The 25,789-nt window shown below is 48.7% G+C and overlaps 6 protein-coding genes across 6 annotated transcripts; 4 read left to right on the top strand and 2 right to left on the bottom strand.

Annotated features, from left to right (window-relative positions):
- Positions 1-1,232: 1,232 nt before the first annotated feature.
- Positions 1,233-2,526, top strand: LAJ45_08309 (uncharacterized protein; the record flags this gene model as incomplete). The annotated part of the gene is made up of 2 exons (XM_046117860.1): positions 1,233-1,528; positions 1,896-2,526. The coding sequence occupies 2 exons, from the start codon at positions 1,233-1,235 to the stop codon at positions 2,524-2,526; spliced, it is 927 nt and encodes a 308-aa protein (XP_045968786.1).
- Positions 2,527-8,551: 6,025 nt separating this feature from the next.
- Positions 8,552-9,460, top strand: LAJ45_08308 (uncharacterized protein; the record flags this gene model as incomplete). Its single annotated transcript, XM_046117859.1, has 4 exons — positions 8,552-8,689; positions 8,759-9,062; positions 9,139-9,293; positions 9,365-9,460. 4 exons carry the CDS (start codon positions 8,552-8,554, stop codon positions 9,458-9,460), a joined length of 693 nt encoding a protein of 230 aa, XP_045968785.1.
- A 4,891-nt stretch (positions 9,461-14,351) lies between these two features.
- On the top strand, positions 14,352-15,455 carry LAJ45_08307 (uncharacterized protein; the record flags this gene model as incomplete). Its single annotated transcript, XM_046117858.1, has 2 exons — positions 14,352-15,383; positions 15,435-15,455. The coding sequence occupies 2 exons, from the start codon at positions 14,352-14,354 to the stop codon at positions 15,453-15,455; spliced, it is 1,053 nt and encodes a 350-aa protein (XP_045968784.1).
- Positions 15,456-17,004: 1,549 nt separating this feature from the next.
- On the top strand, positions 17,005-19,385 carry LAJ45_08306 (uncharacterized protein; the record flags this gene model as incomplete). The annotated part of the gene is made up of 3 exons (XM_046117857.1): positions 17,005-17,059; positions 17,135-18,413; positions 18,467-19,385. 3 exons carry the CDS (start codon positions 17,005-17,007, stop codon positions 19,383-19,385), a joined length of 2,253 nt encoding a protein of 750 aa, XP_045968783.1.
- A 500-nt stretch (positions 19,386-19,885) lies between these two features.
- Positions 19,886-21,011, bottom strand: LAJ45_08305 (uncharacterized protein; the record flags this gene model as incomplete). The annotated part of the gene is made up of 3 exons (XM_046117856.1): positions 19,886-20,514; positions 20,593-20,826; positions 20,969-21,011. The coding sequence occupies 3 exons, from the start codon at positions 21,009-21,011 to the stop codon at positions 19,886-19,888; spliced, it is 906 nt and encodes a 301-aa protein (XP_045968782.1).
- Positions 21,012-21,639: 628 nt separating this feature from the next.
- LAJ45_08304 (uncharacterized protein) lies at positions 21,640-22,484 on the bottom strand (the record flags this gene model as incomplete). Its single annotated transcript, XM_046117855.1, has 2 exons — positions 21,640-22,160; positions 22,253-22,484. The coding sequence occupies 2 exons, from the start codon at positions 22,482-22,484 to the stop codon at positions 21,640-21,642; spliced, it is 753 nt and encodes a 250-aa protein (XP_045968781.1).
- Between the last annotated feature and the right edge of the window lie 3,305 nt (positions 22,485-25,789).

The following is a 25,789-nucleotide window of genomic DNA, read 5'->3' as shown; positions in this document are numbered from 1 at the left end:
AGAGACTGTTTCTGTTTCTCAGCGAAACAAACCGTTAAATTCCCACCTACGTACGTCGCCGTCACCGTCATTGTCACCCGCCCCCCCCCCCCCCCCCGGGTCCGTTGTCCGTCACTGTTTAATCTCCCGTTACACATGTAGGTACATGGGTATGTAGGAGTACATTGTACTTTCCCCACGCTTTTTTAGCATCCCCCCCCCCCCCGGCCCAATCGAGTTTGGTGAGTGGAGTGCCAAGGTTGGAATGTTCCAAAAATACGCGCCTGCCACACATCATTAGGGTTGGGAGGTTGCTGGGAGGGATAGTCGTTCCCGACGGTTTGTTTTTTCATCTCCGGGATGGAAAGTGGATTTGGAATTGGGGGCCGGAGGCAGCTCATAGGGAAGGGAGAGAGAGACGTACGTGGGAGTGAGTGAGAGTTTGAGAGAGAGCGCGCAGTGTGTGGAAACGTGGAATTGTGCAATTGTGTGCGTAATTAACAACTAACTGAACTGAACTGAACTGAACTGATCCGCTGTAAGTCTTAGTAAGTACTCACTTCTGCGCTTTCCTGTCCCGACTAGTACTCTGCTCCACGAAGCTACATGCATCTCATGCTGCTGCTTTCACCTGTACGGGCTCATATGTAGAGCTACATGTAGTATGTAGTGGTAGTAGAGATACTTGTATCGCGCCTACAGCGTTTACTCCCAATGCCTCCTCCTCCTCCTCCCTATTCACTCCTCCTCCTCTGCTACTCCACATACCGACATAGCTAGCTTCTTTTTCTACGAGCACAGTAGCATCCCAGCTGAGCATTCACTGCATAAACCCACCCACCCACCACTCGTGAGAAAAAAAAAGCTATCTGCATGAAACTCGCACCCACCACACCCACTTCCTCACCCGCACCGCTCAGACCCTACCTACCCAACCCAACCCAAAGCCAATGAGACATGCATAACACCAAGGTCCCAAGAATAGGTAAACCTGCACTCTCACATTCTCAACTCCTACCCAAAAAAACTCTACACGGTGCTGCTGGAAGTAGGTAACTATGTAATACATAGATATAGCCCTGCCCATCCCATCCCCATCAATCCCAACCCACTACCTACCACCACTACCACTACCACTACCACCGACTTGAGCTTCAACCTCGACCTTAACCTATCCTACATAAAAAAATAAAAGACTACACATTTAGAAAGATAGAAAGAAAGAAAGAAAGAAAGAAAAGAAAGAAGAAGCCATGGGCCAAACCGCATCCGCACAGAGCTCGCCTTCGAGCTCGCCAACAAGTGCTACTTTTCCACCAAACGTGCTTCCGTTCAGCAACAACAATAACAATATGCACCCGACGGCCGCTTCACGGTCGTTTGTGCCAGAGGTCGAAATGCTGTATCCAAAGGATACGATGACGGAGACGACGGTGCTGGCGGCGCTGGAGTATGTTTCGCAGAAGTTGATTGCCAAGGGGATTCATGTGCAGATGATACTGGAGGGAGAGGCTTTGGGGTGCTTGTTTTTGGGATCGAGGGATAGGACGTGAGTAAACCTTTTTATTATTATTATTATTGTTGTTGTTGTTGTTGTTCTTGTTTCTATATTTTTTTAGTTTTATATATACGAATTAGTAGATACTGGGTTTTTTTCTTCCAGTACTAGTATTGCGTATAGATACTTTTCTTCTTTTCATAAGTTGTACAAATATTTTTTTTTTACTACATTCCTATCATTTCCGGTATCTTTATACCTGCCTTTTTTCTACTAGTTATACCACTAGTAGTTTTCCAGTAGTTTTTTTTCCTATTATCAGTAGTCATTCCACCCTAGTACATTTCACACTACCCAAATTCCTATATCAGCTCAGTAATCAATAGTCACAAAGCAATACTAACACCCCCATCTCCAGATCCTCTCTAAACCTACATCCCACAACACTCCTCACCCCCCGAACACAAACCCACCTAACACGCGCCCTCCACCGCGCCTCCCAGAAATTCAGTCTCCCACCAACCTGGGCGCGCATCGCGCCCACCGCACCAAACAGCACACTCCTGCACCGCTCCCTGCTTCAGAACGAGATCATCTTCTCCTCCGAGGGGCTGACCGTGCTGGCGGTCGACCTCTGCTTCGCGCTCAAGTGCAAGCTCGAGGCGGTATCGAGTTACTGCGACGCCGAGGACGTCGAGGATGCTGTTGTGCTGTTGAGGAGGCTGGTGAGAGTGTACAGGGGCAGGCCGTTGACGAAGGGGTATATTTTGAGGAGCTGGCCGAAGATCGTGGTTAGTGATTTGGGGCTGCTGAGGGTGGGGAGGGAGTATGAGTGGCGGTATGGAGGGAGGGGTGTGGCGGGTGTCAATGATGAGTATATGGGGTGGAGGAGGGAGGGCGGTGTGGGGTGGGATGTGGGCTTGGAGGAGCTGGAGAGGATGGGGAGGGATAGTGGGACGTATGGGTGCGAGAAGGGAATGCCAGATGTGATGATGGACTTTGAGGCGATCTTTAGAACTGACAGAGAGGATAATTGGAGTTGCAGGTAGTTTGGGAAGTTTTTTTCTTTTTTTTCTCTTTTGACACCTTTGGGACATTCGTTAAATGGTTTGGTGTTTTCTGTATTATTTTTTCCTTTTCTTTCTTTCTCTACAGCGGTCATCTTGTTTTGTTTATTTGCTTTGGTTGGCATTTTTTTTAGGTTCGGGTATATGGGTGCATAGATCTATGGAGTTTTTCATTTACTGACGGGCATTTTTTTTCTCTCTGTATTTTAAGCGTGGAGTTTTTTTTTTTTTTTATTCTCTTTTTATTTTTCTTCTTATCCTTCTTTGGCCGGAGTTGACTCACGATCGTTAAAGGTTTTCTGATATCATATTAGCATTTTTTCCTTCTTTCTTGTATCCACTTACCATGACTTAGCTCATTTGCTAATTCTCTTCATTATTTTTTATTTTTTATTTTTTATTTTCTATTTTATTTCCCCACATGTATTCTATTCTACATTCGTTCTTGTCAGTTGTCAGAACTGATTCAACTGTCTCTTCCCAAAGAAGTGGGCTCCCGCCGATCAGTTATGTAGGCAGCGGAGATTGGCAATTCATACATTGAACGCATAATTTCATGACATCTCAGCCCTCCCAGAAACCCCCCCCCAAATGGAAATTGTGACTTCGGAAATCACCATCACGGCCTGCGATGATTGGCTTGTATTACTGTTGGGCGCCCTGCGCCGCATGCAGCCATTGCATTGATTTGGAGCAAGTCTTGCCAAGGCTGTTGGTCACGCAGAGCTGCAATTAAACACGTTGCTGGAGGCCTGTCATACCCACCATTTACGCTTTTCTGGTAACGCGAGGATCTGGTTTTCACCCTCTTCGTTCTTTTCTTCGAGCAAGGAAAAGGCGGGTGCAGCGGAGGGGTTTGGTTCGTTCGTTCGTTTGTTCGCTTCGGCTCGGCTACTTACCTATGTACGGAACCGGAGATCGATATCTGAAGTGAGCCTGAACCGTGATGGTGGGTTTGTCACTTTGTGTCTCGAGACGGTGTATCGGGCCCTAGTTGGAACGCTCAGCTACATATCCAATGCAAAATGGTATGAAAATATGTAAGTAGGTAAATATGTATCTACCCCTCTCCCCTTTCCCCCCTAAATCTTTTTTAACTTCAGCTTCACATAGCCACCATGCATATACACACATAGGACTTTAGAACCATCGGCAATCTTACCCACGATGCACGCAGCAAGTGGAGAGAATCAAGATAAAGAATAGGTACTCTATCCTTAGAATAGGTGTCCCCTTGGCAATTGGCGCCGTGTACGGTAGAGTATCTAGCCGGTATGTATGGTTTAAGCTCGATTCATACTCCTGGTCCTCAAAGAGGTAAGCCATGACGGGCCCTTCCCGCAGGCTTCTGGGAGTAGATGTGCTTACCGCGGTTTCCAAGAACCCGAGAGACATAAAAAAAGAAATTCTCCAACCAGCCTTACCCTCTCACACGTGGGTGGCATTCACAGAATCACAGACATTCGAATGCGCAGAGGAGCTTTTTAGCCAAATAAGTACTCTATGTAGGTGCTTGCTCCAAGAAGATACTGCATGACGTTCGTATATATCCTAGTAATAATAATAATAATCCTACCACATTTAAGCTTTAGATACTGACCGATGGCTAGTAAGTAGTAGTAACCCAAGTGTCGCAATTATGTCGAAAAGGTCACGTGCAAGCCCCCACCCCTACTCTCCAAGGTTAAATTCAGGGTTGCCAGATTAAGAACCGGTTGAATTGAAGATGTTTGAACTCAATCAAAGAATAGTAACGCTATTGTTTCTTGCCTCCTCCTGCATAGGTGGCAGAGCGAGGGCTGTGTCCGCACTTCAAGAGTAAATTCTGTCCTGTGAAGGGGGTTCCTTAAGCCACTAAGCCATCAGTTTTGCCGACGACTCCGTCCTATAACGGTGTGGCTTGTGGTATGGTAGCAGGTTGACAGTCACCAAAGAGGTAACAGCATAGGTTGAAGGAAGGCGGCTCCTGCGCGGGGTACATATTTTCTCAGACAGTTGTTGGTTTATGCATCAACAGTCATCGCCGGCGATACATATATATTCCCGGTGTGGCTTAGGTGCTGCACAGACGTTCAACGTTGTCACGCCGTCACGTAGTGGGCAACAACCTCATTCGCCAGGTTAATCTAAAGCATCTAAGGCATGAATTTCGGTAGTAGCCGAAGCGCAAAAAGATACGCTAAGATAACAGGGGCGAATGAGAGTAGAGGATACCGCCAAGGGTCATTGTGACCCTCGTCATAACCACTTGTTACCAGGTAAAATTATCAACTCCATGCTTTTGGGTACCCGGAACCCTATGATATTCCTCAGTAGTAAGAACAATAACCAAAGGACTCCCTTTTGGGATATAAGATAAACTCTGCCGTCTCTCTCCATCGAAATGGCTTCTTGCTTTTTCCTTTCCTTTCCCGGGGACAGGCTTCCCGTCTCTATTAGCTGCCTCAATTTGGACATTACACAAGCTTAAATTGACTCCTTGTTTTACAAAGATTCAAATTCCTTTTGAGTGCTATTTCGGGCCGTTCTCGTATATTTTTGTAACCGATTCTCTCAGACATTTGGTGATCCGCCTGCAGTAATAGTAGAGTACTGACTAATGAGTGAGAGATTAAGGGGATAACAAATAAGGATTGACCACTTTAATATTCTTGTACTTTCCCAGAGCGTCTATTCAAAACCCTTATTAGCTAAAATTTGAATTAAGCCTAGGTGCTTAAGTGCACAACCGGGCCATTGGTGGTGTGGAACAGGCTATCGAGAGGAGATAGTCCTGTTGGCATGAATATGGCAATCATTGCCTCTTTCCTGTGCTATCAGTAGCTAATTCGGCGGTAAATGATCTCAAAGGCATGTATATTGAACACGAGGTTCAATTAGCTGTGCCGCATCGTACTGCATAAGATATGACCTATTGATTGGTCCCATAAAGAATACTATCAAATCACAGAGAACTAAATTTTCTAGGAGCACTAACCATATATGTACACACCCATTTATTGATTTGTCAATATTCAGCCTCGAAACAAGTTTATCATTGTCATTACCTTGTAGGCTGCATGGCTAGGTGGAGTCCAGGATGGTGGGTTCAGGTTCCGGATTTTTGGAAACTAAAATCTATCGAACCCTATGGAAAGTCAACATGCATAAATCACTCGATACCCACAATGTTTTAAAGCCTGACATGTTGTTCTAGCAAAAATCCCAGGAGCTAGTAAGGAATATGGCGTCTAAGAAGGAACTTGCCCACCCACACAAGCAGATAATAATATCTCACCTTGCGAGTGAATTGTACCATATATGCAGCCATCCCGAACTATCCACCGGCAAGAATTTCCATCCAAATGCGCCTTCTCTCCTGCAAGATATAGGAGTAACATGACCAGACATCTCTAAACGGGCTACCAAAGGTGTCGACTTTAACCCAATTCCTGTATTCGAACGATTACGGCGCCAAATTTGTTTGCCCCGCACCTATCGAGACTGGCCAGGGTTCTGAAATGTGATAACTGGTGCCAGCACATTGGTTCTTGGTAGAGCCGTCCCCTCCTTTGGATATAGATATGAAGACCTTTCCTCTTCCTTTTCCACTGCCAAGCCGCCCACCCAAGAAGTGGTTAGTATGAGGCTTCAGCTGTCAGCGGCAGGCTGAAGTTTTAATGCTGATGCGAGGTGGGTGTTATGGCACACCGATCATGGGATCGGAGGTTCGGTGTTTTCACATTTTGAGTGGGTACGCATAGTTGTAGGCGCCTGATACCATGTAGCTGAGAACATACTTTGTATGCATAATATATGATAGAGGAAGAGGCCATCATTCGTGTTGAGTTAAAACTCAAGATGGTTCTCTGATTCGTCCGATAATAGTTCCTGTTCCAACTTAGTAGACTCTGCTAAGCATCGAGTTGTCGGGGGCATAAGAGGCACGATGAAGGGGTTAATTGGGAGGAGACTTTGAATTTGGATGAGATTTGACCGTGACATATTGCCCAAGCCAGCATTGTGGGGTGGAAGTTGAAAGGATGGAAGTTGAAAGGATTGACTATCATGGCCTAGGCAAAAGTTCCCACTCAAGCGAAGGGCGGCAATAATCAGTATTTGGCTTCAAGCAAGTTGCCTTAGGGCTAGGATCAGTGCTTACTACACTATGCGTTTCTGTATGTACAAATATTACAGAGCTTGGTGGAGGCTGGAGTGCGCGTGCATAATGAACAAAAGCAACCTAGAGTTTATGGATCACGCCCAAGTGCCAACGTGAGCGCGGGTGCGGTTATTCGTATAGTAAACGCGTAAGGTTTTGATGCAAGCGTTCAAGCGCATCAAACATCCTAAACGCCCTACCTATACCTAACCCTGTATCATAGTCCGGTTGCTGACTCAACGTTGGGGATGCAGATCAAAAGCTTAATGGAGATGGTATAGAGTACGTATCCTGATGATCCTTGGTTTCGTACCCGGGGTAATTTCTATTTCTTCACAGAAGTATCTGCGGTATATTACTGGTGTCTTTCAGAGTGCCCCCCCCCCTGCCATGTTTCTATACATAAATGTCAGATAACAGAACAATAAGCTTTTCAATACATGTTTCACAATGCCACGCGGTTTACGTGACGTAGTGAAAATACGTAGGGCTGAGAACACTTATGAACTTTTAACCAATCATGACTTAAGGTTCTATGAACGTCGACGGTCTGTAACAGCCTGTTTGAATCTCTCCATTCCTCTCAAAGTACCTGCAACCAATACCAACTCTTTATCACTGTATTTCATGATTATGGCACACATTTATAAATGATATGGAGCGTATTATTCGCTACAAAAATACGAGGTTGGTCGAGCATCTCAAGTACGTGGACATCCGCGTATCCGCCGAGTGCTGTATTTATCATGATGCCAACGATAGGTACAGCGGGCATCCTGCACGAACCTCAATAAATCCGGCAGCATTCTAGGCCCTTTCCGTTGATTAATTTACAAAACCTCACCTCGAGATGGTCATACCGTTGCATTCCACGAGGAAATAGAGTAATGCTACGGAATAGTTCTTATTTCCCGAACATTAACATCCCTGTCAACATGTACTAACTCACTCTCGTCTGCACCTGTCAAAGAACGCCTCTACACGATGCGCAACGGTCCCGTGAAATAGATTATCGGGCATTTGAACCATGTTACCCCACTTGAACCCTGGTGGGGCATTTAGACTCAGATGCCTCCCCAAACGGTCCCTTTCATACTTCACGGAAAATTTGGACCAATCGAATTCATGTTTCTACATTTATGTAGTAATGATTCTCTCGTCGAATATATCGGCACATGGTTTGAGAGTGCCGATCTCAGCAGGGCCGGAGAATAAACTCCAGGTTTTGCCCTTTCACTCTCAATATAATACCCGGCCCGTTGTTCCCGTCGGTATATATGCACGGATATCCCGAATCCTGGAGTCAACAAGCTTAAATCCAAGGAAGAATAGTGCCTTGCAGAAATTGCGGACAACCAAGCCCGGTAGTAAGCATGACCTCCGCACGTACGCACTGTCCACTTACTGTTCGCGGCGGTCCGTCCGGGAGACGGTCCGAAATTTGGCCGTCGATCCTGTTGCCCTGGGCCGATGTCCTCTTGCTTCCTTGGAGGGTACCTCAATTTATACTGCTGTCGATAACCATAAAGAGAAAACTAACCTGCATCCTCCATGCAGTTCTCTCTGCGTAGACCCTTGTGGATAGGATACAAGAGCAAGCATAAGCCGGAATATTCTAATTATCAGGCGGTCACAGCAGTTGAACATTACGGCACTTTTGATCCGATACCCTGATCCGGACATGAAGTCCAAATTGAAGCTTCAAAGTATCCAAGAGGCATGAGAGTTCATATAGAGTAGTGGAGATATCTGAGCCGTTGAAGCTCTATATAAACTCGCAATTTCTCCTTTTTGGATAATACTGTCTCATCCCACATCTCGACAACTTTCTAGTCTTCAAGCCAAGCATCACCAATAATATCCACCATGGTCCGCTTCAGCACCCTCGCCCTCGGAGCTCTTCCAATGCTCCTGTCAGTTCAACAAGCGGCCGCTGTTAGTGGAACTGGTAGCACTACCCGTTACTGGGATTGCTGTAAGCCCAGCTGTGCCTGGACTGGAAAGGTATGTGATAGTATTTGCTACTAGCAATGTTTAACGGTTTTGCTGATCAGATATCTTGAATGAAACCAGGCTGCAGTGACATCTCCCGTCAAGACCTGTGATGCAAACAACAACGTCTTGACAAATGTCGACGCAAAGTCTGGCTGCGACGGTGGAGTCGCCTTCATGTGCAACAACCAAATCCCATGGGCCGTGAGCGACACTCTAGCCTACGGATACGGTGCCGTCAGAATCACGGGCCAGACCGAGTCTGACTGGTGCTGTGCTTGCTATGAGCTCACTTTTACCTCTGGCCCTGCCTCTGGGAAGAAGATGATTCTCCAGGCCACAAACACTGGTGGTGATCTTGGGAACAACCATTTTGATATCGCTAGTAAGTTTTTCATAACGCTTGACAGATGTCTCACTGCATTGCGTTGCATTGCCTAATGTGGATTGATTGGTTTTAGTGCCTGGCGGTGGTGTCGGTATCTTCAACGGATGCACCGCCCAGTACGGCGCGCCCTCGGACGGTTGGGGCCAGAGATACGGTGGTGTTAGTAGCAGATCTGAGTGCGACGCTCTTCCTGCTGCTATTAGGGCTGGTTGTTACTGGCGATTCGATGTATGCACCCCATCCTGACTTTTCGAAAAAAAATGCAGTGTATTGATCGCTGACTGATGCTGTTTGATTAGTGGTTTGGCGGATCTGATAACCCGACTGTCAGCTTCCAGTCTGTTACCTGCCCGGCGGCATTGACCGCCAACACCGGGTGCACTCGCACTTCATAGAGCGGGAACGTGGGGTGCTTACTGCAAGTAGAGTACGGTACATGACATGATGAAGTTTTGAGATGAGATGAGCTGTACTATAGTAGATTGACACTTATTCAACGATGGCAATGATTTGTACTCTAGGTTGTAAATAGCCAACCCGTGAAGAAAGAATAGCAATCAGAAAATGCCCTAAGCGTGCATTGCATATGCGATTCTCCCTCCCCGTACATACCACAGAAACCCGCGATCTCGGTAAGCGAACTTCAAATAAGTCTATATCAGATTTGATCGGGCCAAACATCGAGTTTGGTTTTGCACAAGTCATGCATCAGATGATAAGTCTGGTATATCGGGGCTAGAGTATGTACATGGACATGTAGTGTACGCTCCCCATTCTGATCACGAGGATAGAGAGCCCATAATTCTTACTGAACAATTAACCATTCCAGCTCCTCATCCCGATGGAATCGGAATCTCAGGCGGATACTTGCAGCGCCATGTAATGTAGGCAGAATACACTCCACCCCACAGTCACAATCATGTACTCCACCGAAATGCGGGGTTTAGCCGGTCTGTAGTATGTAGGTCAAGCTGAGGGACCGACAAGAAGCGACCTGCAGATATCACCGATTCGATTCAATCATGATCTCTTGGCGGTTAAAACTCATGTACATTGCTGCACAAACAAACCGGGGCGCCATTATTTTTTTTACACTGATGACATCGATACTCTTCTCTACTCTGCCGCCACGCCCGCTGTTGTTGTTATTGCTGCTGTTGTTGTTTTGAGTCGGCGAGGTGGAATATTCTCTCGAGTGAGTTAGACGCCATCATGTGTTTGAGACAGCGATTGAACTGGGTTTGATTCCCGACAGCGTGTCTTGCCTGCAACGGAGGCGTAGATAGAGAAACAATCCCGCGAGAAACAGCCAGCGCGTCATGATCTGATCAGTGCTTGCGTGTGAAATATGTTTGATGATCGACCGTTTTGTTTGCGCACGCGAGGGAGATCTGCAGTGCACGTGCGGCACGTGTTTTGAACTTTTGATTGGCTCCGTGGGGGGTTTCGGGGAGGGGCGGGGTGTGGGGGCAGCTAAGGGCGGTGAGTGATTATTTGTGATTCGCTTATAGGTGTTTGTAGATACGGGGAATCGAGAGGGGGATGGGATCAGAGGCGCAGTAATAAGTGGTAGAGCATGATCGGAAAGAGGTTAGGATGCTCGATTCCCTCCCTACTCTGTGCTGTGTTGTGTGACGCTGATGCTGTACTCCATATCTAGAGGGTTCTATTTGTATAGAGTATCATATCGATTGTCAGTCAGCGGGAGGACTGGCTGGGCTCGATGCTGATATGGTGCGTGTCAAGGCGGGGAACGCGTGGGAATCCGTTGGGACCGGTATCTAATAGTGAACCCCGGGTTTGCGGGGAAAGGGGGCGGGGTTTTCCCGGGTTTGAATCGATCGTATTCATGCGGTCTTGAGCTTATATCGCGTGTGGGGAGCGAAGTGAGTAAGGGAGTAAGTGAATGTGGTCTGACCTACAGCCCATTGAGTTATGGGCTTTAGGTCTGTGAGAGTGATGGCAGTGTATGTTAAGGTTGGGTCCGTGTCCAGGTCTGGCGGGGATGGAGGGTGGATGGCCGTCTGATAAGGTCCATGGCTAGCTGGGCGGAGGGCGGAGGGTATACAGGCGGTCGTTGTGGAGCTTGTTGAGAGGTAGGGTGAGATTCTGAAGTGATTTGATTCGTCAACCCATATATACATGAAGTCGCGGTTCGGACAGGTTAGTACAAGGTTTGAACGGATCATATTCCAACTCTTCGGGTTTCAAAGCTGTCAATTTGAAAGCTGGGACATCTGACACCAATATATGTGAAGACAAGCCGCTGTTTTAGTTTTTGATTGTCTCATCAGGAGTTGAGAGAGAAGTACCGATGTATTAAAAGAAGAGGGGGAGAAGGAAGTCCCTTTATAGTTACAGCGAGAGAACGGCTTGTTCACAAGTACAGATAGTCCGAAGCAAAGATGTATGTACGTACATGTAGTTGTCCGCAACAGCTGCAATCGCTTGCTGCGAGTAACAGTTCTACCAAGTTACATGAGTACATGCATCCTCCCGGCTACATGTATGTATGGTTCGATAACGAACGAGTGATAACTTGTGGTTCTGTCTTGATCCATCAACCGCAACCAATCCACCAACCCACTAACCCCCACCCCGTCCTACACTGACCGCTGTACTTATGATCCGCTTATGCTAGATAAGGGCACATGGAATCATTTGTCTCGTATCTGAAGAAGACACAACGCGTGGTCTGTAGCGCAAGTAAGTAGTTGTTTTAGTCATAAGATATCACTCGGGACGGGAAAATGTCGGTTATCGTCTCTATCGACGTGACCATGTGCCTGGCCATGTGCCTGTAGCTAGAATTATAGTCTCTATCTATACCTCACCCTTGAGATTATAGCAAGGAAGGGGGCGATCCTATTAGTTTCTCTACCACAACTCATCCCTCGGCTCCATATGAATTAAACAACAAAAAAAAAAAAAAAAAAAAAAAACCCTCGGTGTAGTATTTGCGCCCTGCACCTCCGTAACAAAGCCAGGCCGCACCACATTTTGGTTGTATTGAGTCTGATAGACGAGTAGAGCTACGATTCATGTTTACAAATAACGGCAGTGCTAGAGTTAGCCCCGCGTTACCTGGAAGAGTGAGTGACTGGATTTTGTCGGTCAATCAGGCCCCGGAAAAGTGGTAATTGGTTCTAAGTCCTCTGCCTAAATATTTGGTTATGACTCTGCCTCTTACAACAGGCCCAGTACGTTTTTGTTATGAGGCGTTGTGACTAAAGACTATGCCTCCGGGTCCCCTGGGTCGGGGGAAGTTTTGTGCATCGCAAGACTTTGCTAATCCATGGGTCGTATATAGAAACATCTATTAATCAATGCCTCTGGAGGAGGTAGTTTGACTACCGTTAATCTCGTAGACTAACCAGGTTTTCTGCCGGTCTGTTACAATAGGACATTGCCAAATTGAAAGGGCGTGCATATGAATCGTAAACCCAACTCTTATGCATACAGTCTAACTTCATCCTGATATTACTGATGCAACGTAACTGAACTTGCGCAAGGCTTTGGCTGTAAAGTATCGGACAGATTTAGTCCTACTGTCTCCCTGAAAGAACGCCGAAGATTGCCACGATACACTACATGTAGCTTATACAATGGATACCACTCTTGTTTACTGCCATTCCATTGTATGTATCATGGGCCCGTTTTTCATAGGTCCCCAGTACATGTTTTGACGAGGAAATAAAAATAAAAAAATATAAAAAAACGGCTATATAAGTTTCCTTTTCCGGGGCTCGAATCATGGGTGCTCACTCGATCTTGTAACTCAAGCGAGGCGAGATGAGATTTCTCGTGGAGAACATTGATTTCCAGCAGACGGAGACTATCCTGAAGTGTGTAAAGCATTTCGGGATACAGCGTGTGTGCTGCTATTAATTGTAACAGTGTGACTTTGTTCTGGGCCAGAGCCTAAAGACCTCAGCTACTTGATGGTTGTAATTGTCTATGGGTAGACCGTTCGACGTTTAATAATTGATGTACGGCCCGAAATTGATAACCCAGCCCAGTCACTGTTGTAACATGGACTGTTCGACCCCCGGGGCAAAACACCAACAATGGTTCTCTACATGTAGCTATGAAAGTTTTACTTCTGTAGGATCCAAACCACGATCTATCTGGCTGGTCGGGCTGATCAAAAATTGCCCGGTCTAGCCCAGCGCTGAATATATATGGCCTGGTAAATGCTCCAGGCGAGTGGTGAATTATGGCTATCCCTGGCTGTTGGGACCCCTGGAACTTCAACTTAAATTCAACTCCTGTGAGTAGCGTGCCCATTCATGATGTGCTTTCATGGGCGGCAAACATTAATTGCAAGATTCCAGCTGGTCCCCTCAAAGTACTGCATCAAGCACCAATTAATTGCCTGGCGGTCATGTAGTGAGCATGACCCGTTTGGGTATGGATGACATGCATCGTTGTCCTATTTATATCTTCGTATCCAGATGTTTTGTCGTATCGTATCGTATCGGAACCTTCCCCAGAACCCTGCCTGTGGAGCTTCGATAAAAGTGTTTGAGGAAAATGAATGAGCTACCTACGCTTTGGTATCGGTCTTGGCAAATACGATCTAATCTAATCTTGATCTTAAGGATAGGGTTAGGGCTGTGATCTAGATTGTCATTGACACTGTGTGCGAAACTGACTTCAGGCCTGTCTTTATTTCTAGAATTACAAATACTTCAACCTTTACGTCGATCTGTTGCCATACACGCATGTATCGGATGCATGATTATTTTTTCAGCTCTAAGATGACGGCTTGTCAGGTACGATACGGAAGTGTGGAGGCTTAGTCATGTTTGGCGTTGCAGCAATGGGCCAATCGGGCACTTGTCCTCGAAAACGATCCAAATTAAGGACCCACGCACATCGCACCCTGGCTGAGGAAGACGTCGAAGAAGAAAGGTGGACGGAAAATTGTCCCTAGTCTAACCTCTTCCCCCTTTTGTGCTTGTCCTACCACCTGTCAAGCCGACAAACCTCAAACACCTCTCCCCCCATCATCATCATCATCACTTTCTCTTCCTTCTTTTCTTTCCATTCTCGCCCTTGCCTAGGCTTCGGCTTTCTATTGTACCCGAACTTTTATTTATTGTCTTTTCGCGGGCTGGCATCTCGCCCCTGCTTTCTCTGTTTTTCATCATTGTGTAGTCCGGTATATATCTCTCCATCCAGCTTCTGGAACATTTGCGCCTGACTACCTGCCAAGGTGCTGCTGCTTGCGAGCTCTGAAACTGACTCTCCGCCCGTCTTGACAGTTACTCGTTTATATCCACAATGGCCGCTCGCGCACTGCGTCGTTCCAATCCTATAACGCTCCTGCTGGGGCTCCTGCTCTTCCTGGGCTTCCTAATCTTCATGATAACCCCTTCATCACCATCTGTTCCTAGGGTCGGGTCCAAATCGCGAAAGAGCTATTCTGGCTCCTACGATGCACCGCCGGTGGTTCACTACTATCTCAACAATCTCACAACCTCCAGCGAACCCATCAAGAACCGCGAAAAAGTGCTACTCCTCACACCCCTAGCTCGCTTCTACGACGAGTACTGGGCCAATCTTGTGAAGCTCAACTACCCACATGATCTTATCGAGCTCGGGTTCATTGTTCCAAAGACACGCGAGGGCAATGCCGCTCTCGTTAAGCTGGAGGAAGCGGTGAGGAAGGTACAGACTGGAAAGAAAAAGGACAGATTCTCGGGGGTGACGATCATCCGCCAAGACTTTGACACCCCTGTGGCCCAAAGCGAGAAGGATCGCCATGCGCTTGCTGCGCAGAAGGCACGAAGAGCTGCAATGAGCAGAGCTAGAAACTCGTTACTCTACACCACTCTTGGAACCGATACCGCCTGGGTTATGTGGTTGGATGCAGATATCGTTGAGACCCCCCCCACTCTCATTCAGGACCTTGCCAAGCACGATAGGGCTGTCATTGTTCCGAATTGCTTCCAGCGCTATGCCGAGAATGGTGTCAAAAAGGTCCGGCCGTACGATTTCAATTCATGGCACGAGTCGAATGACGCCCTGGACATGGCAGCGAAGATGGGACGTGATGAAATCATCTTGGAAGGATATAAGGAAATGGCGACCTGGAGGTCATTGATGGCCTATGAAAGGCAGGAAGGCCAAAGCATCCACACTGAGACGACATTGGATGGTGTTGGTGGGACGGCATTGTTGGTGAAAGCGGAGGTGCACAGAGATGGGGCTATGTTCCCGCCCTTTGCATTCTACAATCTCATTGAAACCGAGGGTTTCGCGAAGATGGCAAAACGATTGGGACATCAACCATATGGTCTGCCGAATTATTTGGTAGGTTTCTTAGCTCATCTGTATGGGAAAACTAGAACTAACAGGCGACAGGTCTACCACTATAATGAATAATTAAAGAATTTCGTATCATGATTGACAGCCCTGTCCTGAATTGTCGTCAATATATATTGCCCCAAAAAATTTAAGTTGCAATTTTGTCACTTTGCGGGTTGCGTTATCACTCGGCTGGCTTGAGGGATGGTTGTTTTTTCCCTTGGGGCTTTAATTAAGCCTCACATTTTTCAATACCCAATTGGACTGTTACTCTGTTTCCATAATTGTTTCTATTATTCTTTATATTTATTTTCGGATTGCGTTTCATGGATTTTTTTTCTTCTACTCTTACTTAGTTATGCTCTTAAAAAATGGTGTGGTGTGTATAGGGACATGTCGTGTGTTTTTTCATTTGCGCTTGTTTGGGTTTCGATTGACGGACTTGGTGAGGGAATAGTTAGAAAAATCGGGAGGTGGAGTGGAGGTACTTGTGCCAATTCAATTCGCGATCAGGTTTAAAAGCCGATACCGAACATAAGTCGATTGTTACCATGATGGCCGGCGCGTGCATTGAGAGAGAAACCACAATCCGCATACTACGACGTACCAAAATGGAGAGATTTGGTATTCTCGCTAGTAGCCGGGAGAGTTGAGGGTGGTGCCTTTGTTAACCTGACCTTGGGCTGATTCCGCGGACTGTCTGGGTCCTGAGTTATTAACCGAACTACCAAATAACTGAGTCCCTACGTCGAGTCTCTAACTTGACCAAGTCCACAGGTCGAGTCAATTCACCAGTCTTGTGGACTCACTTAGTCGATCGGCGACTCGAGATCAGTCATGCTAGAATGGTGTGATGAGGGGTAAAGAAGAAATCCCGCCTCGTCATTTCCATGGCCGACGAGGTGTATCACGTAATACTTTCCTCTGGCGGGGTGAATGAGTATTTTCGGCTCCATTACCCAATGCAGACGTCATCACGAACTGTCACTCGCGGCGGTATTCTGCGGCCGCTAGCGTCGTCACTCGGCGGCCAGTTCCATTTATGTAAGCACCGCTGTGCAGGATACGCGGCTGTCATCCACATACGGTGCTGTATGCTACAGCTGTGAACCTATGGCGAGGAACAGCTGGGGGCATGGCAAGGTGTCCTCAATCATGCTGTATAAAGCTAGCTAGAAACCTTCGTGGTCCTGTTGATTTTGCCATCGTCTCTTGATCTCTTGTCCAATCGTTTGGCTCGGAACACACACTCTACTGCCCCACAGCACCACTATATATAAAAGGAGGGGCTTGCTACACTGAGGGGGTGTGAATGCTTCTGAGTGGATTCATACAGCGCTGTGGGAACACTACTAGGCTCGATTTTCGATAAATATGGACTCCGGAGTTGTTGCTCGTTCGTGCCAGCCTAGACCCCAACGCGAGAGAGGGGATTCCCCTCAACATCAATAAACCGAGGAGCAAGTAGTATTCTCCGAGCAGCTGGTTCTTACGCATTTGCTCAGTGCCCATTTTTGGAGCAGAAAACGACGGCTATATAAGAACAAGCCATGTCTCCCCGCACGAGGGCCTCCCAACCCAGTCCCAAAAAACTTATCACTCTCTTTTCACCCCAGTCGTTCATTTAATGAAACACGATTCACCGCTAGCCCTCTGGGCTCTGGCAGGCCTTTTTGGCACTGGTATGTGCCGACTGCGAATGCGTTTTCTTCTTACTTACCTGGGCCCGTGCTAACATCACCACCGATCACTCACAGCCCTATCGATCCCGCTCGCGCAGACACCATACTACGCCTCCCGCTTCCCCCAGCACCCGCAGAACCTTGGGTATGGCGGCGACTACCCAAAGTACTGGCAGGGCGAGGCCTACAACCCCGAGGTTGCCCCCGGATACAGCGGCCCCGCTTCTGTCGTTGCTCCCGAGACCGAGAGGAAGGAGCAGCGTCCTTCCTTCACCGATACCAAGTATCCGGCTCGTGAGGCCATCAAACACTACTCCGGTAGTGGCTTCCCTGGAAGCGGCCCATCAGAGGATTCTGGCAATGGCCAGAACATCAAGATCACCAATGACACCCCAAGTGACAATGACAAGAGCTATACCCGCATCACCAAGGGCCCCGGTGTTGGCCTACGCAAGAAGAAGACCACTGGTGCTGCTAAGGCTACCGAGGATGAAGCCGAGGAGCCCGAGCACCGCTCTGGCGGCCTCGAAGATATTGCTGATCTAGCCACCCCCAAATTCGACGGCACCATCCCGTCTGAGGAGCAGGAGGAGCAAGACGGTAACTGGGGCTCCTTCACCTTCGGCGTCGTCAGCGACTCCCTCGTGTACCACGACCCCTACGAGAACCGCCATGACGAGTTCGAGCGCAAGACTGACGCCCTCTCGAAGATTGAGAGGATGATGGGCAACAGCTTCGTCGGCTCCTCCGACGTCGTCGATAAGCGTTCTTTGGGAAAGCGTGACTGGCCTGAGCATATCCAGGAGAAGGCGCTCAAGATGATGGACAGCGCGGCCACCATGCAGACCAAGGGGCAGAAGACAATTGACAACGACCCGCAGTCCCAGGCGTCCTTGAAGGGCCAGGAGGTCCCGGCCTCCGAGCCTGCTCAGAATGCCGGCCCCAAGAACACCTTCCCTGTCGGCCCGAACTCCAAGAAGGCACAGGCCGCACAGGCTCCTCCTCCTCCTCCTCCCCCGCCAGCTCCGGCTGCCCCTGCAGAAAGACAGCTCGGCTCTGGAGGCGGTGGACTCGTCCCCCCGCACAAGGCCGGGAAACTCGCAAAGACCAAGGGGCAGGATCCCCCTGCTCTTGGTAACCCAACACCTCCCGCTCCCCAGCAGCAGGAGCAGCCGTCCCAGCCTATGGGCCGCCAGCAGGGAAACATGCCGAACCAGGGCAGGGGCAAAAACCCACAGAGACCTCAGGGAAGGGGGCCGGGAGCACAGAGGCCCAGGAACAAGGCCCAGGAAAAGCTGAGGTCCCAACAGGAGCAGCCTAACCTCATGAAGCGTCAGATTGCTGTACCTGCAGGGTAATCTTCACGAATTCTCACTCGGATGTGTTGAAAAATACTAACATTGACAGACCCGGATATCCCCCCGGAACAATGATCACCCGCATCACCCGCCCTCCCGCTCCTGCCCCTGGGCCTGCAGCTGCAGTCCCAGCCGCAGCTGCAGCCGCGCAAGCCCAGTCTTGCGGGCCTGCTGATGGACAATGCCGCCAGATCTACGACGGCCAAGTCCAGGCCTTCCCAATCTCCGCCCAAGAGGCACAGGCCCAGAGGGCTGCTCCCGCCCAGTTCGCCACGGTTCAGCAGGTTGCTCCGGTCCAGCAAGTCGCACAGGTCCAGCGTGTTGCTCCCGCACCCGTCCAGTACATCGCACCGGTCCCAGTCCCAGCCCCGGCCCCGGCCCCAGTTTACATTCAGCAGCAGCAGCAGCAGCAAGCCGCCCAGGTCGCTACCATCCCGGTGACAAGGGAGCAGGTCCAACAAGTCGGCTACAACGCCATTGTCCACCCCGGTCAGGTCATCTGCCCCGAGGGCAAGCCGTGCCCGCATGCCGCAACTGTCTTCGAAGAGAGGGAGAGGACCGTCCTTAAGCCCGTACAGAAGGTGACTGAGGTCGAGGTTACCCGCGAGGCTGTCCGCGCGGTTCCAAAGCTCGAGCCGGTCGAGGTGACCCGCTACGTTGACGTTGAGAAGGAAGTGCAGGTCGAGAAGGTGGTTGAAGTGTGCGAGACCTGTGTTGAGAAGCAAGTCGAGGTCCAGAGGCCGAAGGTCATTGAAGTCTGCTCTGAGTGCAGGGAGGTCGTTGGTGACTGTAGCTGTCCTGGGGGCGAGGGTCATCATGAGAGCTTTAGCAAGTCCGTTTCAAAAGGAGAGGAGACTATCTCGTATAAGAGCGACGAGGGAGATGCGTACCTGGCGGGACCAGTGAGCACTCCGGGAGGCTTGGAGGCATTCTTCAGACAGAGGATGCCAGAGCACTTTGACAACTAAATATCTGTACCAGTGAGCTGAGCTTACCCGCGAGCAGGGTGACGGATAAGTTATAGATATTAGAATTTGCTTTTTGATTGCCGGATGAACTTATTATTTTGAAAAGGTCAATGATATGGGAAACATGATGTTGTAGATATCACTCACAGCTGTAGAAATCGTAGAACGGACTGTATGCATGGAGAGGGGGTACCGCAGCTTTGTTCTCGGTGTTTTTGTCCCTCCTTTCCATGCACACAGTCTGTTTTGTCATTTCGTAAATGGTCTGTTGAGTGGAGTCTTGCCTCATTGTGTTTCCTTCAAAAGATATTTCTTTTCATTTTTGGCTAGTATGCTTTGTATGAGAAATGATAACGAATTGTATATTGTCTCGGAACAACGAGCTAGATTTCCCAACCTTGAAATAAACAATAAAATAAAACCCAGAGAAATATGAACAAAATAAACCAGGTGGTATCTTATAACTAACCCAAAAACCAAAGACCCAAACCCTCAAACCCTCAAAACCCATCCGCCTCAATCCCCGCAGCACTCTCATCCGCCAACCTCTTATCATTCATATCCCACCACCACTTATGCGTCGGCTCCTCAATACCTCTATCCTCCCACGGCTTCGGCGACAAAATATAGTGCACATTCTTGACCTCCTCATCCCTCCAAATCTCCTTATGGCACCACCGCAGCGTCTTGAGCGCATTATACACATACGGCAGCGGCCGCCACCGCCCCGCAAACACATCCGAGATGAGCGTCTGGTCGGCAAACCCATACTCATCCGTCTTTTTCGGATCCAGCAGCGCCGCGGTGATGAGCTCGTAGTTTGCGAGCGACGGGCTCACGACCTGCAGCCCGCCGTTGCACTGGCCGATCCCCGTCGTGGACGGCGCGCCCTCGGTCTGTGCGGCGTCCGGGTTGCTGTGCTGGTGCGTGAAGCCGCAGTTGGATGGGATCCAGTCGGCGGGGTAGAAGGGGATCTTGAGCGGGTTGCAGACGCAGGCGTGCGATGCGGCGAAGATGTTGTCCGCAAGGGGCACGTCCATGAGTTCGTCCATGTTCTGGAGGACGAGCATGTCGGCGTCGAGCTGGACCACGCGCTCGTACTCGATGAGAGAGAAGGGCTGGAGCTTGCCTGTTGCCCATTCACCGTCTAGTCAGCGGCCGAGTGAGGGGGAGGAGGAAGGAGAAGGGAGGGGAGGGGGGAACATACTCCAGCAGTCGTAGAAGCGCGGAGTGTTACTAAAGTCTTTCGACGCCTTTGGCAGTAGGTACTCGATGCGCATCTTTGGGATGCGGCGGCGGTCGAGAGCGGCATGGCCCGCGGGCTCGAGGGTGTCGGTGTATAGCACCACCAGCGGGTATTTTGTTTTTACGCGCTTGAGGGAGTAGTCGAGCAGGAGCAGCCCGGTGAGGTATTTGGTGTTTGTCAGGAGGACGGTCCAGACTGGTGGTTGTGGGGTGTTAGTAGGGTTTTTGATGGATCACGGCAGCTGGAAGGCCTGAGAGCCTGGCTTGAGGACTTTGGGAGCTGACAAGCGCTTGGTTCTGGCTGGTGGGTAGGAGAGAGAGAGGGGTGGGTGTAATACCTTTGGGCGAGTCGACGACTCGTTTTCTAAGCTCGGTGGTCATTGTAGCTGGTTTGTCGATGGATATAAAGAAGGTAGAGGAGGAGGAGGAGGAGGGGATTCGAAACATCGGGAGAAGGGTATCGAGTTTATATACCAATAAAACCGTGGAGTTAGCGCGGGGCACGGAGCGGGGTAGGTTCCTGTGGATCAGTGCATGCAAACCCGGCAGTGCGGGATAATGTATAGCTCGACATTGTATGTATAATAAGCTAAGAGCGGTGGTCCCGGCAGTTGGGGGGCTTGGGGGTTTTTTTTCGTGAGGATTTTTCGTTTCCGCGCTGCGTTACAATGGGTATCGCTCGTCGCCGACAGGGTCCATATTGCTCGCTTATCGCGGCGGAATGATATATAACGCTGCAGATCTTAAGCACCGAGTGAGAATGTATGAAAAAGGGCGATCTGCCTAAAGTAGAAAAAGAGGAAATATATTTAATTTTTTGCAAACTGAAAATAGGACCCATAAATCTGAGTGATCAAGCCACGCTTAAGCTTCCTTCCTCCCGAATATCAAGTTCACCAAATCAGACAAGAGAGAGACCATAGTGCCAAACAGAAGAAGAAGGAGAAATACATGTATGTATGTCTTTTTTAATGCATTCCACCTCGATAGATTCGAAAACGAGCAACCCTTAGAGAAGCCACATGATAATTCCAGCAAACGACAGCAGCCCCATGGCATTCAAATCGCCACTTCCCACAGCCGCCCCTCTCTCCGCCGTGGCCGTAGGCTGGTTGGTAGCAGTTGTACTTCCCGTGCCAGTAGTAGATGTAACACCGGTTTGAGTGCCCACGACCTTCCTCGTGTACGTGACATCGACGGTCTCCGTGATGTTTCCACACGGTGTATTGGTGGCTGCTGGCACCGTCGTGTAGGTAGTATTGCCATTCATGACGATGTAGGTCGCATTCCCGGAAACCAACGGACACGCAATACTAGTAGACCTGGAGATCACGGTGGTGACGATTTCGTCAACCATGGTAAGGGTGGGAGTAGATGTCTTGGTGCCTGTGCTGGTGCTGGACACAGAGGTGAGGACTCCATAGACTGATGGGAGCTCCGGGGCGCTGTTCCCGGCGAGGTCAACCCCGGCGGAATCGCAGAGCCCGTGAGCGTACTTGAACGAACGCTGGATTGTGTCCTGGTCCTTACCTGTTGGGCTTTGGTGTTAGCAGCGGCAGTGGGATAAAACACTGATGATCATGAGTGCAGATAGAGAAAATGGATATGGGCCGGATACGCACATTTCCCGGAGTTCAAGACGCACTCGACGGTGGCTTTCATGAAGGTGAAGTCTTCACATAGGCAGGGGACTCGTGTTGGGTCAAGTGATTTCTGGGGCCCAACACAGTCGGTGATCCCAGAACCAAGGACGAGTTCGACACATTCAATGACACAGTCGGTGGGACTGAGTGCGTCTTGTGCAATGATGCCGGTGACAAAGGTGAGGATGAAGAGGAACTTGGGGAGCATCATCTTGCGTGGAGTGGATTGGCCGAGATGGAAATTAATGAGGTAGGATGGATAAGCTGCAGAACAAGATGTGAAGGAACTAGTAATGGAATGTTGAGTCGAGGGATGTGTGAAGGAGTGTGGGGAAGTGTGGAGAAGGGGAGGATGGGAGATGAGGGCAAAGGAAGGTAGCAGGTTGGCTATGGGGGGGGAGTCTAATGTGCACAACATAGTTATACATTCGCCATCCCACATTTTTTTTTCTTTTTTTTCACTAGCAGGAATTGCAATGATAGGCTTGTGCCAGACAATCACATAGGTCAATTCAACAAAGAGATTTAATATAAGCCTGCCTTGGCTTTAAATTTCCTATTGAGAACCTTAACCGGCTTGCACATACGGCTGCAGCTGGATAGCTGCAGAGTTGTATACATGTGTCCATCAGCTAGCAACAAACACGAGAGATGGATATAAGAGGTGTTTATATAATTTAATACTGCTAATATACATGTACGTGCTCATGGATTACTGAGAACATGTGCTCAGGACCTATAGTTGTTGGTCGGGGGCGAGACATGCAAACGTTAGTGTGACCCTGTTCAAATTCTATGATAAACATACTTCGAGTTACCTCAGAACCAGAGTATACAGAGTACATGTAGTAGAAGTCTAATTTCCCAGTGAACTACGAGGAGGTTTGAGCATACAAGCTCCATTGGCCAGTGGAAATAAGAAGCTTCCACCAACGTACCATAAGCAAGGTTTGCAATAACTTTGGACCATATAAATATCTGATACTAATAAGTGACGTGTGCAATTAACCGAGATTTACTATCTCCTGTCGTGCACTTGCAAACCAGCAGCCCCCTCAAGTCGAAGCTTATATATTGCGCTTGATCCCGGCTCAGATGCGTTACACTACGGGAGCACCCGCCATGCAGTGACTGGACTATCTGAACTTTTATAAAGCTTATATGTATACAGCGGTAACTACAGGCGTCTTCCTTATGCCTGTAGGGCCCCCCGATTGCACTAGTGTGGCTTATGCGGGCTAGGGACAATGAGCTCCAGAAAACACGGCTCGTTATATAGTCTGCTACCCTCTTGATAAGTTCTATTGACATCCTCTCGTAACTTGACCACAGGCTGGAGTCAATTAACAGGCATATCTTCTATCACCAGAATCAATAAGACAGGCCAATTTTACGTTAGTTTTCCCAGAAAACTCCAACGGTCGATATCACTGACAAACAAATTTCATGTAGTTGCTTACCTAAGCCCACGGAAGCGGCGGTTCAAACAGTTCTCTATCTTATTCTTTCTTTCTTGCTGAGGGTATCAATGACTATGACAACGGCTGATTGCGGTCACTGACTCTATATAGGAGTCTTGTGTGATTGAATAGGATTTTAGCCATGCATCCAACTGATTGAGTATAGTTATACCAGCAGAAGAAAATATTTACCCCTGCGTTTAGCTAATCTTTGAGTCTTCTTGGCGCAAGTCGTTGGAGAGAGGAATAATATTATCTAGTCGATATTTGACACCAATTGGCTCTTTTCATTTTATTGATTGCCGGCAGTGATTATGTCCGCCTCTAAGTGATTCGCCATCAACTTACTATGGAATAAAAAGAGATTTGGGTTTGGAATAATGAAAATAAATTATTACACCGAGGGATATTCGACGGTTGAGGTGAGCGAGTGACCGTCTATGACCTGATGCCTCTCCAAGCCTTCAACCATTGACATGGGTGTTCCAAACAGACAGAAACAGCCCGTCATCCACCTACAAGATCCAGCGCCAAACAGCATACCAGATATCGCCCACCAAGAAACCGGCTTTGGTTTCGAATTTTTCATATAGTCATCCATAAAATATTTTGCTCGGCCGTGTTTAGACCGACCTCTCCGGTGCTACCGGACGCCTTAAGGCCGTCGTCTGTTTATTAATTGGGCATGTTCCAGAAGGATCCATGATCCATGATCTAGGAACACCGTGACCCGTGCTTCCCTGTGCCGACAACTATCCAAATTGGGAAGCGCTAGGAATGAGGCGAGTGATTGCTTGTGAATGGGAGTGTTTGGGGAAATAGCCAGTGCTAAGCGGTAATTCTGTAGCGTTTAAACTGATGATATTGTAAACCGGATTCCCTTGACTTGATGGTTGATGATACCCCCAAGTCTTCGCAGAATCCTGCCCTATTTATACATGTTGGAACCTATGCCAAGGCCCGCTTTCTAATACTAACTGATACAACGATAATAGAATAAGATAATGTTCCCGAAGATAACCCAGATAGAAAAGCGCCCCCGCATAGTTCCGTCCTCCATTCTAATTCCGACACGTAACCATGAACCTTGCAATTGCCAGTCATCGGGCTGTACCATACTATTATCCTAGACCTACTTCCCTAAGTAGAACAGCCTACAGCCGTAAGCTCCGCTTCCTATTCTATTTCGGGTGAGACACCCAATAGTAAGCGTGCCGCCATAATAGTATGGGACTAGTGTGGTAACACCGCGTGCCCCCACTCTACCCGATACCTTTCTATGCTTGTCCTTCCGTTACCCGACCGTCCCTCGCGTCACAACCCGTCACTCGTATTCCTCACTGTTCTAAGCCTCTAGAACAGTGTTCCGTAGTTCCTGTAACACTACTCCCCCTTCCTAGACGTCGCCCTCGACCGTTAAAACCCTTTCTATGGTAAAAACCCTGTGGGAAAAGTCATAGAGTAGGGAAAGGTATCGAGCTTAGTCCCGCCTGTTCCGTTGTCGTTTGCGTGCCCGGTCATTATCGATCGCTAGGCCTTGACTTCGTGTGTGGGGTCGTATGTTCGAGGTTGGCTGGAAGTTCTCATCTGCCAATGCCTCCTGTGGCTCGGGTGTTGCCAATCGCTTTCGTGTATTCTGTTTTCTGGTGGGATTCGGATCCTCACGATAGGGTCGCAGCAACATCTCGTGAAAGACGTCATGAACCTTCCATTCTACCGGAAGTTCAAGGCGGTAAGCCCGATTGCCCACCACTGCTGAGACCGTAAATGGTCCTGTTAACTTATCTGACCACTTGGAGTACCCTCCTAGATTTCGAGTATCCAGCAAGACTTTCTGGCCGATAGTGAACCGCTGTACTGCTGGTCCTGGCTTTGACGCCATCTTGTCGAAAGTCTTCTGTAGAGTATCCCTCGCTAACTCATGAGCCGTGATGATCTCGTCCAAGTAGTTGTTCCCATTGGCATCTAATCGTTTGATCTCTGCATCCGTAGGCCAATCCGTTCGAGGGTGGAAGCCATAATTGCAGTAGAACGGCGATTGCCCCGTTGACGTATG

Source organism: Morchella importuna, assembly GCF_003444635.1.
Source record: "Morchella importuna strain M04M26 chromosome Unknown Morimp01GS029, whole genome shotgun sequence".
NCBI lineage: Eukaryota > Fungi > Ascomycota > Pezizomycetes > Pezizales > Morchellaceae > Morchella > Morchella importuna.
The sequence above is the reverse complement of the archived record's forward strand: the minus strand, read 5'-3'. Positions and strand labels throughout refer to the sequence as shown.